The 13790-nt window shown below is 46.7% G+C and overlaps 1 protein-coding gene across 1 annotated transcript in view; it reads right to left on the bottom strand.

Annotated features, from left to right (window-relative positions):
- LOC136638816 (transmembrane protease serine 9-like) overlaps positions 1-13790 on the bottom strand; it is a 51775-nt gene that overhangs the window by 11824 nt on the left and 26161 nt on the right. The window contains exons 6-7 of the mRNA XM_066612844.1: positions 10959-11098; positions 8084-8285 (exon numbers count right to left, since the gene is read on the bottom strand). Coding sequence (XP_066468941.1) covers positions 8084-8285; positions 10959-11098 — 342 coding nt within the window. The remainder of the gene's footprint in view (positions 1-8083; positions 8286-10958; positions 11099-13790) is intronic.

A 13790-nucleotide genomic window follows, 5' to 3' on the forward strand; every position in this document is an offset into this window, starting at 1 on the left:
CTTTTCAGGTGAAAAAATGCTACTTCCTGTTTCCTGAGGAAAACCTTAAGTGATGTTTTTATGCCATATAAGGCATTCTGATGTCCAGGCATCAGAATGCCTTATACAGCATAAAAATATCTGGTTTCCTGTGGGAAACTGAAAGCAGCATTTTTTTCACCTGAAAAGGTCATTCTGAAGCTGTGAGCAGATGTGCATAGCCTCTGCAGGCTTCAAAAAGCCCTCCAGAGGTGACAGGAGTACAGCTTCAGTTGCCTAAGGAGGGCTCAGGGAGGGCCAAGTCTGCCTCCATGTGAGCCTGGGTGGGGGACCTGCATTGTATTAGATCTGTGGGTGCACAATCTGCGGATACAGAGGCCCCACCTATACTGTATTCCTCTTTCTTTCCTTTAGTTAATTGCATGTTCGTGCTGCTTCCCTCATTTCAATTTAACAAAAATACAACCTTTCTTCTACCTGATTGGCAACAATTCTAGTACAAACCCTAGTCATCTCTCACCTTCATTACTAGAACCTTTGCTTTTCTGTTCTTTCATTGACTCAGATCACTTTGCTTCTGTCCAGCACTCTACTGCAAAAATCATCTGCTTTTCTTGCCACTTCCAAAAGTTAAGAAGGGAGGAATTGTAGTTGGGTTATATGTTATGTTGTGTTCTTTTTGCTTTGTTTTGTTTTGGCTTTATATTTTATTCTCATATTTCACAATACAGGCATACCTCGCTAATATGGCAGGTTACGTTCCAGATCACTGCTATAAAGTGAATGTTGCCATAAAGCAAATCACAGGCAACAGCGTGTGAAGTGATTGTAGTGGGCATGTCCCAGGAAGAAGAAATATGCTTTCCAGTTAGCCTTAAGGGCTATGAAGATCCCAGCAGAGGAAGGGAATAGCAACTGGAAACAATGCTCACATTTGCAAGCTAACAAAAATGGTGGGTGAGGAAGAAGCAAATGGCACACTTGGAGAGTCTCATGGAAGTTGGCACTGAGAGCTGCAGCCCAATCCTACATATGTTTGCTCTCATCTGGAGTCATCATGTATTGTGTTGAAAAAGGCTTGCTGTCAGACAAGTAGGCATAAGATTGGCAAACCTAGTCGAGGAGTAAGGCTGCCATTTTAAGAGCAGTTACTTTGGAGGAAGACCCCCCTGAAAAGTGCTGCATTAGCAAAGAACTGTAAAGTGAGATAGTTAAGAGTGCAGTCCTAACTTGCGCTGGAAACAGGTAGGCCTGCGCTTCATTCAGCACAAGTTTGGGGCCAAAAGCTTGAGGCAAGGAGAAATATTTCCCCTTACCCTGTGTTGCGCTGCAGTGGCCCCAATGGGTCTACTCAGATCTGTGCCACCTGAGGAGATGGCACAAATCCGAGTAGCCCAGGGCTGCCTGGGCTGCCCAGGAATGGGGTCAGGATCTGGCATAACTCCTCTCACTTCCTGCCCACCCACTTATAGTCCCGTCCACCACCCACCCTGAAAAGCATCCCTCCTGCCTCCTCCCTGCCCTGCTGACGCCCCCCAGACCCTTGCCGATGCAACTCACTTTTCCTCCAGGGCCTGCATCCAGCCTATCTCCCCAATGAGTGGCGCAAAAGTGCTTTACAAGCACTATTGCGACACTCCCAGGCCAGTGCAAGGGACTTGCATTTGCCCAAGTGGCTTGTAGGATTGTGCCCTTAGTGGTCTATTACTACAGTGAGCCTCTGTCATCTGAATAAGCTCCCTGCAATAGGTCTGGATGGTTGTATTAATGTTTGTTGGCTGACACTTACAGACATTGGTCATTCTTATGAAAAATTGCTAGTCCTTTCCTGCTTCATACCACCTCCCTCTCTCAGAATCTTCTATAAAATGAAAATTATCAAGAGCGAAAGCATGTGTGAGGAGTATGGATGAGAGACTAATCAGATGCAGAGCTAATGCTTACAAGATGCAGAAGGAGAAGATAAAGAGAATAAGATCAGCCTACCTACAAGGATGCAGATTTGTTAGCGACTCCCTCTTTAAGAAACAAGAGACTGATAGGAACATGGACAGAATTCTGCATGAGATAATTGTGCAACATTCTTACCAATTAACAGTGGGGCCTCTCAGAACCAAATGTAGCCTGTTTCTGGCTTCTCCAAGGCCCAAGGACAGCAAGACAGGAAAAGTGTTAGACATACAAAGGGAACAACTGAGGGGATGCCAACTCAGACCAGTCAGAATGGTATTTTCTTGTTTAAGACACAAAGAGGGGCAGCCCAATCCTATTGAAATTTTCTTGTGCTGATGCAGCAGGGCCAATGAAGGTTGCACTGTATACTGTAGGGGAATTTTGCAGCCTGGAGGTTATGAGATAAGGGGACATTTATCCCCTTGCCCTGGGGAAAACCCAAGCCATGGCAATGGGTCTGCTTGGGTCTGTTCCTACTACACTGCTGGTGCAAATTTGAGTGGATTGGTGTTAGTGGATCTGACCCCAGAAGGGGGACAGGATATGGCATGCGCTGCTGCTGCCAATCCCCCCTCCCTAGGCCCAGGGGAAGGAGGTAAAGGAGGTAATTTGTACCTGGTCCCAGGGTCAAAAAGGGGGCCCTGGAGTCAAAGGAGGGGGCCCAGAAATTTCCTGGGATCTTACATTTTCCTATCTGCTCAGACTTGTTGCCCACACAGGATCCTGGGGACACTACCACAAGCGTGCAGCTGCAGCTACTGGCAAGCTGGGCAGAGGAATGCATACATGATACTCATTAACAGTGTCAAATCTTGGAGGAAACTGGACTGCTATAGTATGGCTTGTGGATCTGTTTACCATGAAGGAGTGTATAGAAGCTCACGGACACAGCTGCAAGGGTGCAGCTGCTGCACAAGCAAGTTTTGGTATGCATAGGACATTTTCCATTCTAGTCTGAGCCTAAATACTATGATGCTAATTTTCTGCATGATTTTCTATATTTAAAATATTTTAGAGACTTAGGAGTGTGTTTGGTTTTCTGTATTCCTGTCTCTAGCTGCCACTGCCACATGGGTGGGTAGACCTGGGCTCCAAAGACTTTTCCAGCTGTCTCCACCCTCCCACCCCACCCTGCTTTGCCCCTCCCTGCCCCATTCTCCTCGTTTGTCATCACCCTCCTCTGTTCTGTTTCACCCCTTTCCCTTTGCAAAGGAGCCCAAATGAAACTTCGTACTCCCTGATCAAATTCCTCTCAGGGCCAATCCACCCCGTTGTTGCCCTCCCCCACCCCATTACACCACCTCCCTGCCCTATCCTGCCTTCCCTCTATTGCTCAGCAGCACCATAGGATTGTGCTGTTAGTGATGTATATGTCATTACTATATGACATATACTTCAGGAGGAACTGTCCCAAGGGGATAAAGGGGTGAATTCAAGGGAACAAAGTCAAAAGAACACCTGCCATCATTCTCCTGAGTATGGACTGGGTTATGTATTCTGGTCAGCTCTGTATGACTGTTGAATGCCTGGGAGTGGATGTATCTGTTAGGGAATATAGCTATTTCATAGTGTTAACATGTCTTGTTTTAACCAATAAAATGTTCTTTAACTGGATTTCACTGGCTAGGGATGTATCTTCCTGTTGCGCCATTGCGGGATCCCGTCTCTCCCTAGGGGGGTCTACAGGTGGTCCGGTGTCAACTTGTGACACTTTTCACTTACCCCGCTTCAGAAGTAACCACAGAGACCGATGTCCGTCTTGATCAAGCCTGTTTATTCGGGTCAAGCGCTTCACATTCATTAGGTCTATATTCCCTCACAGGGACCCGTGTCTTGCCCACAGGCAAGGTACAAACCCCACAGGCAGGGAATACAAGAGTTCATTAACTATAGGTACGTCCACAGAATCAAGGCTAGCCCCAGAGGCCTTACCTCTGGCGTAAGCAGGGCCAGGTAAGATGTTGGGGCTTTAGTAAGACCGTCAGCGTTGCTGCACAGAGGTTACAGGGAGACCCTGAGGCTGCATGGGGTTCAGCCCCTCAGCTGGCTGTTGAACAGTAGCGATGGTGTCCCAGCCCAGCACGCTTGTCTGCTGCTCTGGTTCCTCTGGCTGTTCCCACTGCACAGACATCATGAGGCCTCCCCAAGCTTCCAGGTGGTTCCACACCCCTTCAGTCCTCCGAGCAGCTCCTTGGGGGTCCTCCTCTGATTGTTGGTGAGGGTCTGGGTCGACCTTCTAGACAGAGGGGCGATTCCTGCCCTTCCAAGACTAGGGTCCAGTACTGGTAGGCAATGGGTCCGCCTGAGCATTCTCAGGCTACCCTTGTGGAGCCTAAGCCCCAGGAAGAACCTCTCCCTCTGCCTGCTGGGCTCCTTATGAACCCAGCAGCCTGCCTGTCTGAGTCCACCCCTTCCAGCCATGTGATGTTGGAGCCTACTCCTGAGGAGGTCCCCTGCCTGGGGGTTGTATCCTGGTACTACTGCCACAGCTTCCCTCCTCCTAATGAGTCCCTTCACCCTTGAGCAGGGGTGCCCAAACCCTGGCCCTGGGGCCACTTGCGGCCCTTGAGGCCACTCAATGCGGCCGTCAGGGAGCCCCCAGTCTCCAATGAGCCTCTGGCCCTCCAAAGATTTGTTGGAGCCCACACTGGCCCAACGCAACTGCTCTCAGAGTGAGGACGACTGTTTGACCTCTTACGTGAGCTGTGGGATGAGGGCTCCCTCCACTGCTTGTTGTTTCACATCTGTGATGCAGTAGCAGCAGCAAAGGAAAGGCCAACCTTGCTTTATGCAAGGCCTTTTATAGGCCTTGAGCTATTGCAAGACCATTCATCCATTCATATAAGTTCATCTTTAAAATATTCATTTATGTAAACTTAAGTAAATTTATTCAAATTTTAATTGTAAATTAATTATTTTTTCACCAGCCCCCGGCACAGTGTCAGAGAGATGATGTGGCCCTCCTGCCAAAAACTTTGGATGTCTCTGCCCTTGAGGAGCCCCTTGTTCTCAAGTAGGCCTGTGTCACCTGGGCCCGGCCCTGGTGACGCTTCCCAAGAGTGGAAAAGGATTCCACTACAGGGATTGAAATAGAGGGAGATTAATCACCTTTCTAGTCCCTCCTTCCTGTGAGGTTGGCCACTTTGACCCTGATCTATCTTTTTTTCCCTGACACAGTAATCTGAAAATGTCCTGTTTTCTGAAATACCTCTGCACTTTTTGTCCTCTATGCTTAGAAATTGTTTCTACAATCTTTCCATATATCTGTTCCTTTAAATTCCTTCATATAACTTGCTTTTTTGGTGACTGCTTTGGTTCACTCCCTTACTCCAAATCCAGGAATTTTCCCAAACACTGTACTTCTCCTTTCAGAAGGAGAGCAGCTTGTCCAAGACAGGTCAAGTGCCTCCAACTAGATTAGGGAGCCCCCTCCCCCAACTAAAAAGACATTCAACCAAACAGAAGCCTTACCCCAGCGGTTTTCAACCACTGTGCCATGGCACACTGGTGTGCTGCAAATGGGCTTCAGGCGTGCTGCAGGGCCAGAGGAGAAAGGTGGCAGTGGCAGCATGGGAGAAGGGCTGCCTTGAGCCTGGAGCAGAAGCATGAGCAGAACCTTCAGCTTTGAAGCTCGTGCTGTGTTGCAAGAAGGAGGTGGCTGTTGCCTGCTCTGCACGCTGCTTGGGCAGCCAGAGAAGCCTGAAGGTGCTCCAGCAGGAGTCATGCTGGGGGTGAGAGTGAGAAAGAGAGGTGGAAGGTGGGTAGAGGTAAGAGGCTAGCAAAGTTCAGGAGTCCACCTAGGACCACTGGCTGACTTAAAAGTCCCTTTTCAGGCTGGTCCTTGAGAGTTCCTTGCCACAGCGCCCCAAAGCAACCCTCCCTGCATTGCTTCCAGTGACAGGATGCTTTTAAACTCTTACAGTAACAGTATTAGTGTTGCTTCCTTTCTTTCATACACAAGCAGGCAATTGGCACATCTCTCTCCTCTTCTCCCCTACCCCACTCCCTCCCGAATGCAGAACTCATTCCTTTCCCCATCCTACAATCCTAAACTCCTTCCTTCCCATCCTCCCCTCACTGTTCCCCACTTTCTAGAGGTCTGTAATCCTTTGCCACACATTCTCTCTCTTCTCCACTCCCCACTTCTGGTTAAATTCCATGCCTTGTTTGCATCATGGCTCCTCATTGCCCCCACCACACATTTCTCCAGTACACCATATGCTCAGTCTGACCTCTTTTTGCCAACACTATTACACTTTCTGTAACGATTTGATGAAATTATAAAGATTAAATTATTAATTAAATTCAATTGTACTTATTAAATGTAATGTAAAAATGTAATGCAATTTAAAGACTGGTGGTATACCTCAACAATTTTAGTGCTTTGTCAGTGTGCCGTGGGCTGAAAAAGGTTGAAAATTGCTTCTTTACCCCAACTTTTCTTGGGTAAAGCCTCTGCTCCCAGGACCAGCCTTTAGAGCTACAGGGCCCAACTGGAAATATTTTTTGCAGGGCCCCAGGTTCACAGCCATGATCTGTAGAATCTTAGAGATATAAATAAAATGTATTACAGTGTAGACTTTATATCTCTATGGTAGAATGGAAATCAATCAAAAAGTGTACTTAAAAAGTTTGTGTGTGCTAATGGACCAAATGGATCTAAGCATATTTTAATATAAAATTGCATACAAAACTAGAGTACATTACCTTAGTGCGAGGATTCCTTAGGCGCAGGGTCCAATTGGGAGCAATTGGTCAAATTGGCTTAAAGCCAGCCCTGACAATCTTTGGCATCATGTCTTGGTCTTGCTGTTGAGTGGCTTTGCATCCCATGCCACTCCTGAGTACTTGCTGAGCTGCCCCATAGAGCTGCACCTCATAGTATTGGAACCACTAGTATACTGGCTTCTGAGGTCAGAAAACCACACTCGGCTAGGTTTTCTCTGATTCTTTGCACAGTGGTTCCTACAGAACCCAAATTCTCAGCTGAAAAGTGGCAGAATACAGTTTATAACCTTTCTAATGAGTTTTCCTATGTGGTCTGACAAAACCATGAAGGAGAATGATATGGGTTCAGTAAGAGATGTATTGCCCCCAATACCACATTTGAGTGATCTGATGTCTACTGGCTGGAAAACAAAATGGGATTGCTCAAAAATAAGCAAGACATTTCTAAACACTAGGCACAGCATAGATTTGCTTCAATAAGAAAAGAAAGCAAAAATGGTCTGACAACCACCTTCAGAATTCATAGACTCAAAGAACATTGAGAGTGTTATGAGTGGGGAGGGGGTAGAACAGAGGGATATAAATGAAAAAGAATTGGCCTGCTTGAGTCTCTTAACAATTTACATTAAAATGGGAGGGGATTAGGATTACAAGTATGCATGCATTAAGTTAAAAAGACCATCATGCTATAAAGGGAGGGTTCAGGAAGAAAGAAAGTGAAAGGAGCAGCTGTTGCCTTTCACCCTCTCCAGAAAACTGACTATGATAAGAAATTTCTTATTAGACAGTGGGAATATAGGTATAACCTAATTATCCACTGATTTTTCAACCATGGTTTTATCTCAACACAATGAGAAGGGCTCTTTAAATTAAAGGAAAAAAGTCCTTTAACAATAGCTTCTTTAATGCAGGAGAGGGCAGCTGGCAGACAATCAATCATTCTCTCTCCAGGCACTAAGAACAGCTTCAGTCTGAGGCAAATGACTCCTCCCTTCCCCCTGAGCATGTGAAAGAATGCAAAGTGGAAGTGATTACCACCTCCTATTTGCATTCTTTCCCTGTGCTGTGCTCCTGGTGCCTCAGAGTGAAGCCTTTCTAAGCACCTTTATTGACTGTATATCTGATATACAGATATCTTTGCATTACAAAGGTAAGCAAGACTGTTTTTAAATCCTTGAGCAATGGGACATTGTTTTTTTAAATGGATTTCCTTTAACGTGATTTTTGGTATCCACATGGATTCTGAGAATGGACCTGGAACTCTTGTGGAGACTCAAGATTTTGTACAAGATTTTTGTACAAGATTTTGTTGCATGTCCCCAAATATTTATACAGTTTTCAAAATGTAGCCAATGCATCATTGATCAATACACCCCCATAGCTGCAGTTGGCAGAAAAAGTTTTAGAATGAACAGATACATACCTCTCATAAGTTACGCAATGTGCTGCTGTCACCACTGTATTGTGATTAATTAAAGATCCACCACAGATATGTCTGTATCCGGAACCAAACTCATATAACTGAAGACTAATTTGCCATGGCCACGCCCCACGCAAAGCATCATGTCCACCTACAATCCGGCTCCCTGTTTCTGTTTCATCTACAGTGGGTCTTGATCCACATTCTAGAAATCAAAACATAATTATACTAGTGAGATGCAGGGTGTATAAGACTCTTATAAAATACAGCATGCATGCAGCAGTGTCATTTAAAGTAGATTCTAAGAGCCATTGTTTAAACATACCGTTCTGGTATAGCAGTTGTTCCTGAGCCCTTTTCTCTTGCAGAGATTACACAGGCATAAAGCGTTCTATGAAGTGGCATAGTGTCTGGTGCCTGGGGTGGTGACCCCTGGCATCACCCCCTGAGAGTGCAGATGTGGAAATAATTGGTGGTGACAAGATGACCACCACTAATTACTTCCAGGAAAGCAGCTGCTGACTTGGCTGCGATTTTGCTGCACCCCAAGAACGAAGCACAGTGAAAAAGCCAGGTCAGCTGCTGCTTAGAGGTGGCTGGTGTGATCTTGCTGGCTGCTCCCTCCCCCAGTTCCTTCTCTTTTGAAAGGGACAGGGACAGTGGTCAGTGAGATTGTACTCACCTTCTCCATCTCTGCATGTTTCTTCAAACAGTTGGTTGCAGTGGATGCTATCTCACCATGCGGCCACCATCTTGGATGGCCTCATGTTTGCACCCCCTCATGTGATGCTCTGGGGTGGAACCAGGGGTGGTTCACCCCCCCCCCACTTGCTATGTCACTGGTTCTATGCATTTCTCAGTTCGCACACTGTCACTGTCATATGTTCTTCCAAAAGAATATTACCACTTTTTTGTACAATTTGAGATTAATTAGGTGCATGCTTTAAAAGTAATGTCCTGAAACATGTCAGGTAATCCTTCATGGAAGTTGTTGCAGAATGCCAGCCTAGTGGGGCACACATGCTAAGGACCCACAACCTCCCAAGGCCTCTGGTTGAGCTGCCCAACTCCATCATTGTTTGCTTTGGGCTTTGCATTGTTCATGGCAGCCTTGAACTTCATCTATTAAAACCTAGAATTAAGTAATAGCTCCAGCAATCTCCAAAGCGGAGACTGCTTTGTGCTGGGAAAGGCTTCCCTGGCACAAACAGTGCTTACTGTTCCTCTGGGGAGCCTCATGGTCATGGTGCCGCTCTTCCCGAAACTGAGCGCCAGCTTGCCGCTTCCACATCTGTCACCCCTGCAGCCATTGATTCCAAGCAGAGGCAGCAAGCAGAAGTTTGGGGGAGAGTGGTGCTGCTACTTGTGGTAGCAGGACATTTGCGTGGCATTGCAGCAGCATCTGTGGTGTATCCATCAGTGGTGGGACTGCCATTGCACTGACATAACTGCCATTATACTGGTATTCAGGGACATATGCTTGATCCCAGTGGTTCCCAAAATTTTGGAATCACAACCTACTTCCACCCTCTGTGGTGGGTCATGATGGAATGCTCTCTGTTGAAGCTCCATTGGAGCCTTCTGTGCCACTAGGAGAGGTGCGCCTGGACTGCCTCCTCCCTCCTCCCTTTTTTCAAAGGGGAAACAGAGGAGGCGGCACACCAGAGATAAATGATGTCACTGCAGTTACTTCTAGGTTGGGGTGGTGGTGAATGGGTGAGTGGCACCTGTCAGGAAAACCTCCAGAACTGCCACTGCATACAGGTACTGGTAATCCAAGAATACAAAGTTGTTCAGAAGGGACAGCCGTAACAAATGTGGGGGGAGTTCCATGAAGGGGATTTTAATGCTAAAGCTTCTTGCTAGTTCCCTGGTGTTACCATGCCCTCTTGCAATAATCAGGTACAAATATCCTAGTACAAATTCCTGTATGCACCAGAGTACAAAGATGAGTACATAAAGCAGGAGACACATGTGACTGACATATAATGTGCAGCTGGCAGGAATATATTGGCTGAGCTCCTTTTTGCATCACAAGTAATAAAAAAGGCAAATAAAATTTTTTTTTAAATTATTTACCAGCTGTAAACTCAGAGTCTACTAGACTACAATGATAGTTTAATGTTTATTGTTTTTGTAAATATATTTAAGAATTTAAATGCTTCTTAAATATTGTGGCTCTCAAACATCTTTTTTGCAGCTCTCAAACCTCTGAAATTTATTGCATGTTGCTCTTACATTAAGCAAGTTTTCCTAACTACCTTCCCTGATCTCTATGCTTTTTCAGGTGAAGAGGGCAGCAGGAGGAAGCGAGCAGTGGCAGCTCACAGCCCAAGCCTATGCATGTCTACTCAGAAGTAAGTCCCACTGGAGTCAATGGGGCTTACTCCCAAGAAAGTGTGGATAGGATTGGACTGACAGTCACCACCTCTCCACCATCAGATAAGCAGTCAGGCCATCCCGCACAGTGACAGTGCGCCTGCAGCCAGGAAAAGGATCCTGCAGATCCTGCTGCCCTTGCTCAAGCCTGCCCCCTTTTGTCTCTCCCTGCGCCTCTTAGGAAGACAGGGTCTGTGCGGCCACCTGCGTTCTATGGGAGAACGTTCCATTCATCCCTGCCGGGAAGCGCGCTCAACTTGACAGCTCCATGGGGGGGGGGGTGAGCGTTCCACGCACACCACGTGATCCACCTGCACTAGAGGCTGCCGGGAAAAGTAGTGCGCGAGGGTGTTTGAGGCGAGTGTCCTCCACGCGCATGCGCGATGGGGACTAAGTGCGCGGCCTCCTGGCTCGCCTCCGCTCCTTCGACGCTTCGTGTCTGTAGGGGCCGCTGGGCACAGGGAGGGGGGAGAGGCGGGGGGGGGAAGGCCTGGCTCACCGGTTGGAAAGATTACGGAGGACGGGAGATTCAGCGGTTCCCCGAGCAGCACGAGGAGCGCCAAGGCAGACGCAGCCGCCAGCAGAAAGCGCTGCTCCATCGTCATTCGGGGAGGGCAAAATGGCGGGCGAGGCGAGCTTCTGCCGGGAAGGAGCGTTGAGGGTCGCGTGACGGCGGAGGGGGGGCTCCTACTGGGCACGTGCTTGGCGCGCGCGGGGGGGGGAACCGCCTCGTGCCCGCTGACGCAGCAGCCCAGAGGGGGGGGACTTCGTGTGACAGATGGACCCGCCCTGGGTGGGGTTTGCACAGCCTTCATCCCGGTGGCATAGCTGGAGGGGAGAAGAGCAGCCAGTCTGGCAGGGAGCGGGCAAGCGGCCCTCACCCTGGTGAGCCCTTACCCCAGTGGCGTAGCTGGAGAGGGGGCAGAGTAGGGAGCGGGCAAGCGGCCCCTCCCTTCCGAGCCATTACTGGCAGGGGGGAGCAAAACTGCCCGCTCACTGCCAGACTGGCTGCTCCGCCCCCCTCCAGCTACACCACTGCCTCACCCAGGGACTCTAATTAGAGGAGAAAATATGCACATCTTGGTCAGTCATACTGTCACCTCAAGTCTGCAGCTTCATGATGCCTCAGAGAAGGCAAATGTACCTTGTGACGCATTAGATGCAACAATTTCTAGTATGGTTAGGGAAATACACTGAAAGTACAGATACCAAGGGCCTCCTGTACTATCTGTGGTCTTACTACTGCATGTGTCTGAAGATGATCCTTGAAGTTTTGAAAATTCAGCTCCTTCATCTGGATTATTAAACAATGGTGTGGCCAGAATTTATTTTTTAAAAGTTGTCTAGTCTTAACATAAGCATGTCTAGGATGCAGGATGTGCATACTCTCTACAGTAATTCCATTAAGTCTCATTTCCCTGCAAGCAGAGAATTGTTTTCTTTTCAGTAGGTACGTTGAAGAGGTGAATGAATGCATGACAGCAGCATCCTCTCAAAATATGTCAGCGCTGCAGTCCTATGCATGCTTAAACACTATGAGGAGGGAGGAAGAGAGAATTTGATGAAGTGTGGAGGAAGCAGTCTTCCTTGAAAGCAGACTTTGAGCCCAGGATTCCTAAATTATGATATCAGAACTCTCAGTGTTGGGGCTCAGTTCTGAAATACAGTGGTAATTACAAGAGTAGCCAGTAGCTCTTCTTTAGAGGAAGAATTCCTCAATATCTCTTGCCCACAATAATAAATTACACGTTTTTCACTTACAGCAGACATTCGCCTATAAGCCGATCCCACAAATAAGTTGAGGGCAGGTTTTGAGCCAAAAATCATGGAATTTTCTATGACCCTTGGATAAGTCGGGGGTTAAACTTAGGGGGGTGTCTGACTATAGTTTTGTCTGATTTTACCCAAGGCCAGATCCTGAAAAATAACCTGCCACTAATTGTTACCTAAGAACTGTAGTCTCTATTAAAAACAGAAAAAGGTACATTTTTATTCTTTTTAAATTCTGGTCTTCGCCACCTTTTTAAACACTTAAACACTATCCGTGCGCTGTAAACAACATACCAGTAAAGCAGTGGTTCCCAGCCTGGTATTAATGTACTCCTAGGGACACTGAACAGGACCTTTAGGGGTACTTGAAAAAGAATGGAATAATGGCAGAAAAAGGCAGGGAGTGCTCCAGAATGCTTTGCAGAGCCAGCAAGGCAGGAAGGAAGGTAGTTAGTTGGCTGTGAAAGCCCCACCAATAGCTAGTTTTTGGTCATCAGTTCATCTATGAACTTGAAAACCAGCACAGTAAAAAAGCTGAAACATAATATGGAAAGTGATCAATCACCCAGAATTTCTTAGCACACTTTTGGTGCAAAACAGTACAAAGGCAGAGTCTTCTGTTCTTCAAACAGATAAAAAGAGAAACCACTGTGATAAATACATGAAGTCTGGGCTTTCATATAGAGGAGATGAAGGCTTGTCTTATTAATTACAAACACTTTGCTAATATGAAGGGTACAATTTATGGAAATGGGCTGCCAAGGCATATGCAAGTGACAAAGGTTGGGAACCACTGCAGGAGATCAGTGAATCAAATCCACCTTTAAGGTGTCTGGTGTGTTAAGCCAGAAGCTCTACATACAACATACAACCCATAACACATAACGGAGAGTGTGCAATTCAATTCACAGCAGAGAGATGCAGCTGTATATATTTGCAACCCTTTTTACTCAGAAGTAGACACTGCTTTCCATGGGTGTTATTCTTAAATAATGGTGCACTGAATTGTAGCCCAGGAGTTTATTTCAAATGGAAAGAAGGATCCTATCCTGGTGTTGAAATAAAAGACCTGCCAAATGCATGCATTTGCAAAAAGGAAGCAGGAGACTAACAGGTTAACTTTGGCTGGAATTTCCCTGTGAAGTTGCTGTAGAAACAATCTCTGCATTGCTTCTAATGAGCTGTGCCTGCCTGCTGCTTGAGAAAGAAACTTTTCAGAGTTGAAAAGCTCTGCCCTCTGATTGAGATAAGGCGAAGTGATACCCTAATTGGAGCTTGATTACTTGGCAAAAATTTTATGTTTTTTTATATCTGAACCATCTCAGCTTACCCTTGCATTACTGAGAAGGAAGGCTGGAACAGCAGCCAGAGATCAGAGGGCATGGCCATTTAGATCACTGCTTCTAATAGTAGACAGACTGACAACCCCCCCCCCCCCCAAAAAAAAAAAAAAATGCTAGGGACAGGCTGGCATTTTGCAAGAGAAACAAATGTTAACTGTTCAAAATGTTCATCCTTGCAGATTTGGGGGTGTAACTTCAACTCCTAGTCACTTGCAAGG

The sequence above is a fragment of the Tiliqua scincoides genome, chromosome 2 (genome assembly GCF_035046505.1).
Source record: "Tiliqua scincoides isolate rTilSci1 chromosome 2, rTilSci1.hap2, whole genome shotgun sequence".
NCBI lineage: Eukaryota > Metazoa > Chordata > Lepidosauria > Squamata > Scincidae > Tiliqua > Tiliqua scincoides.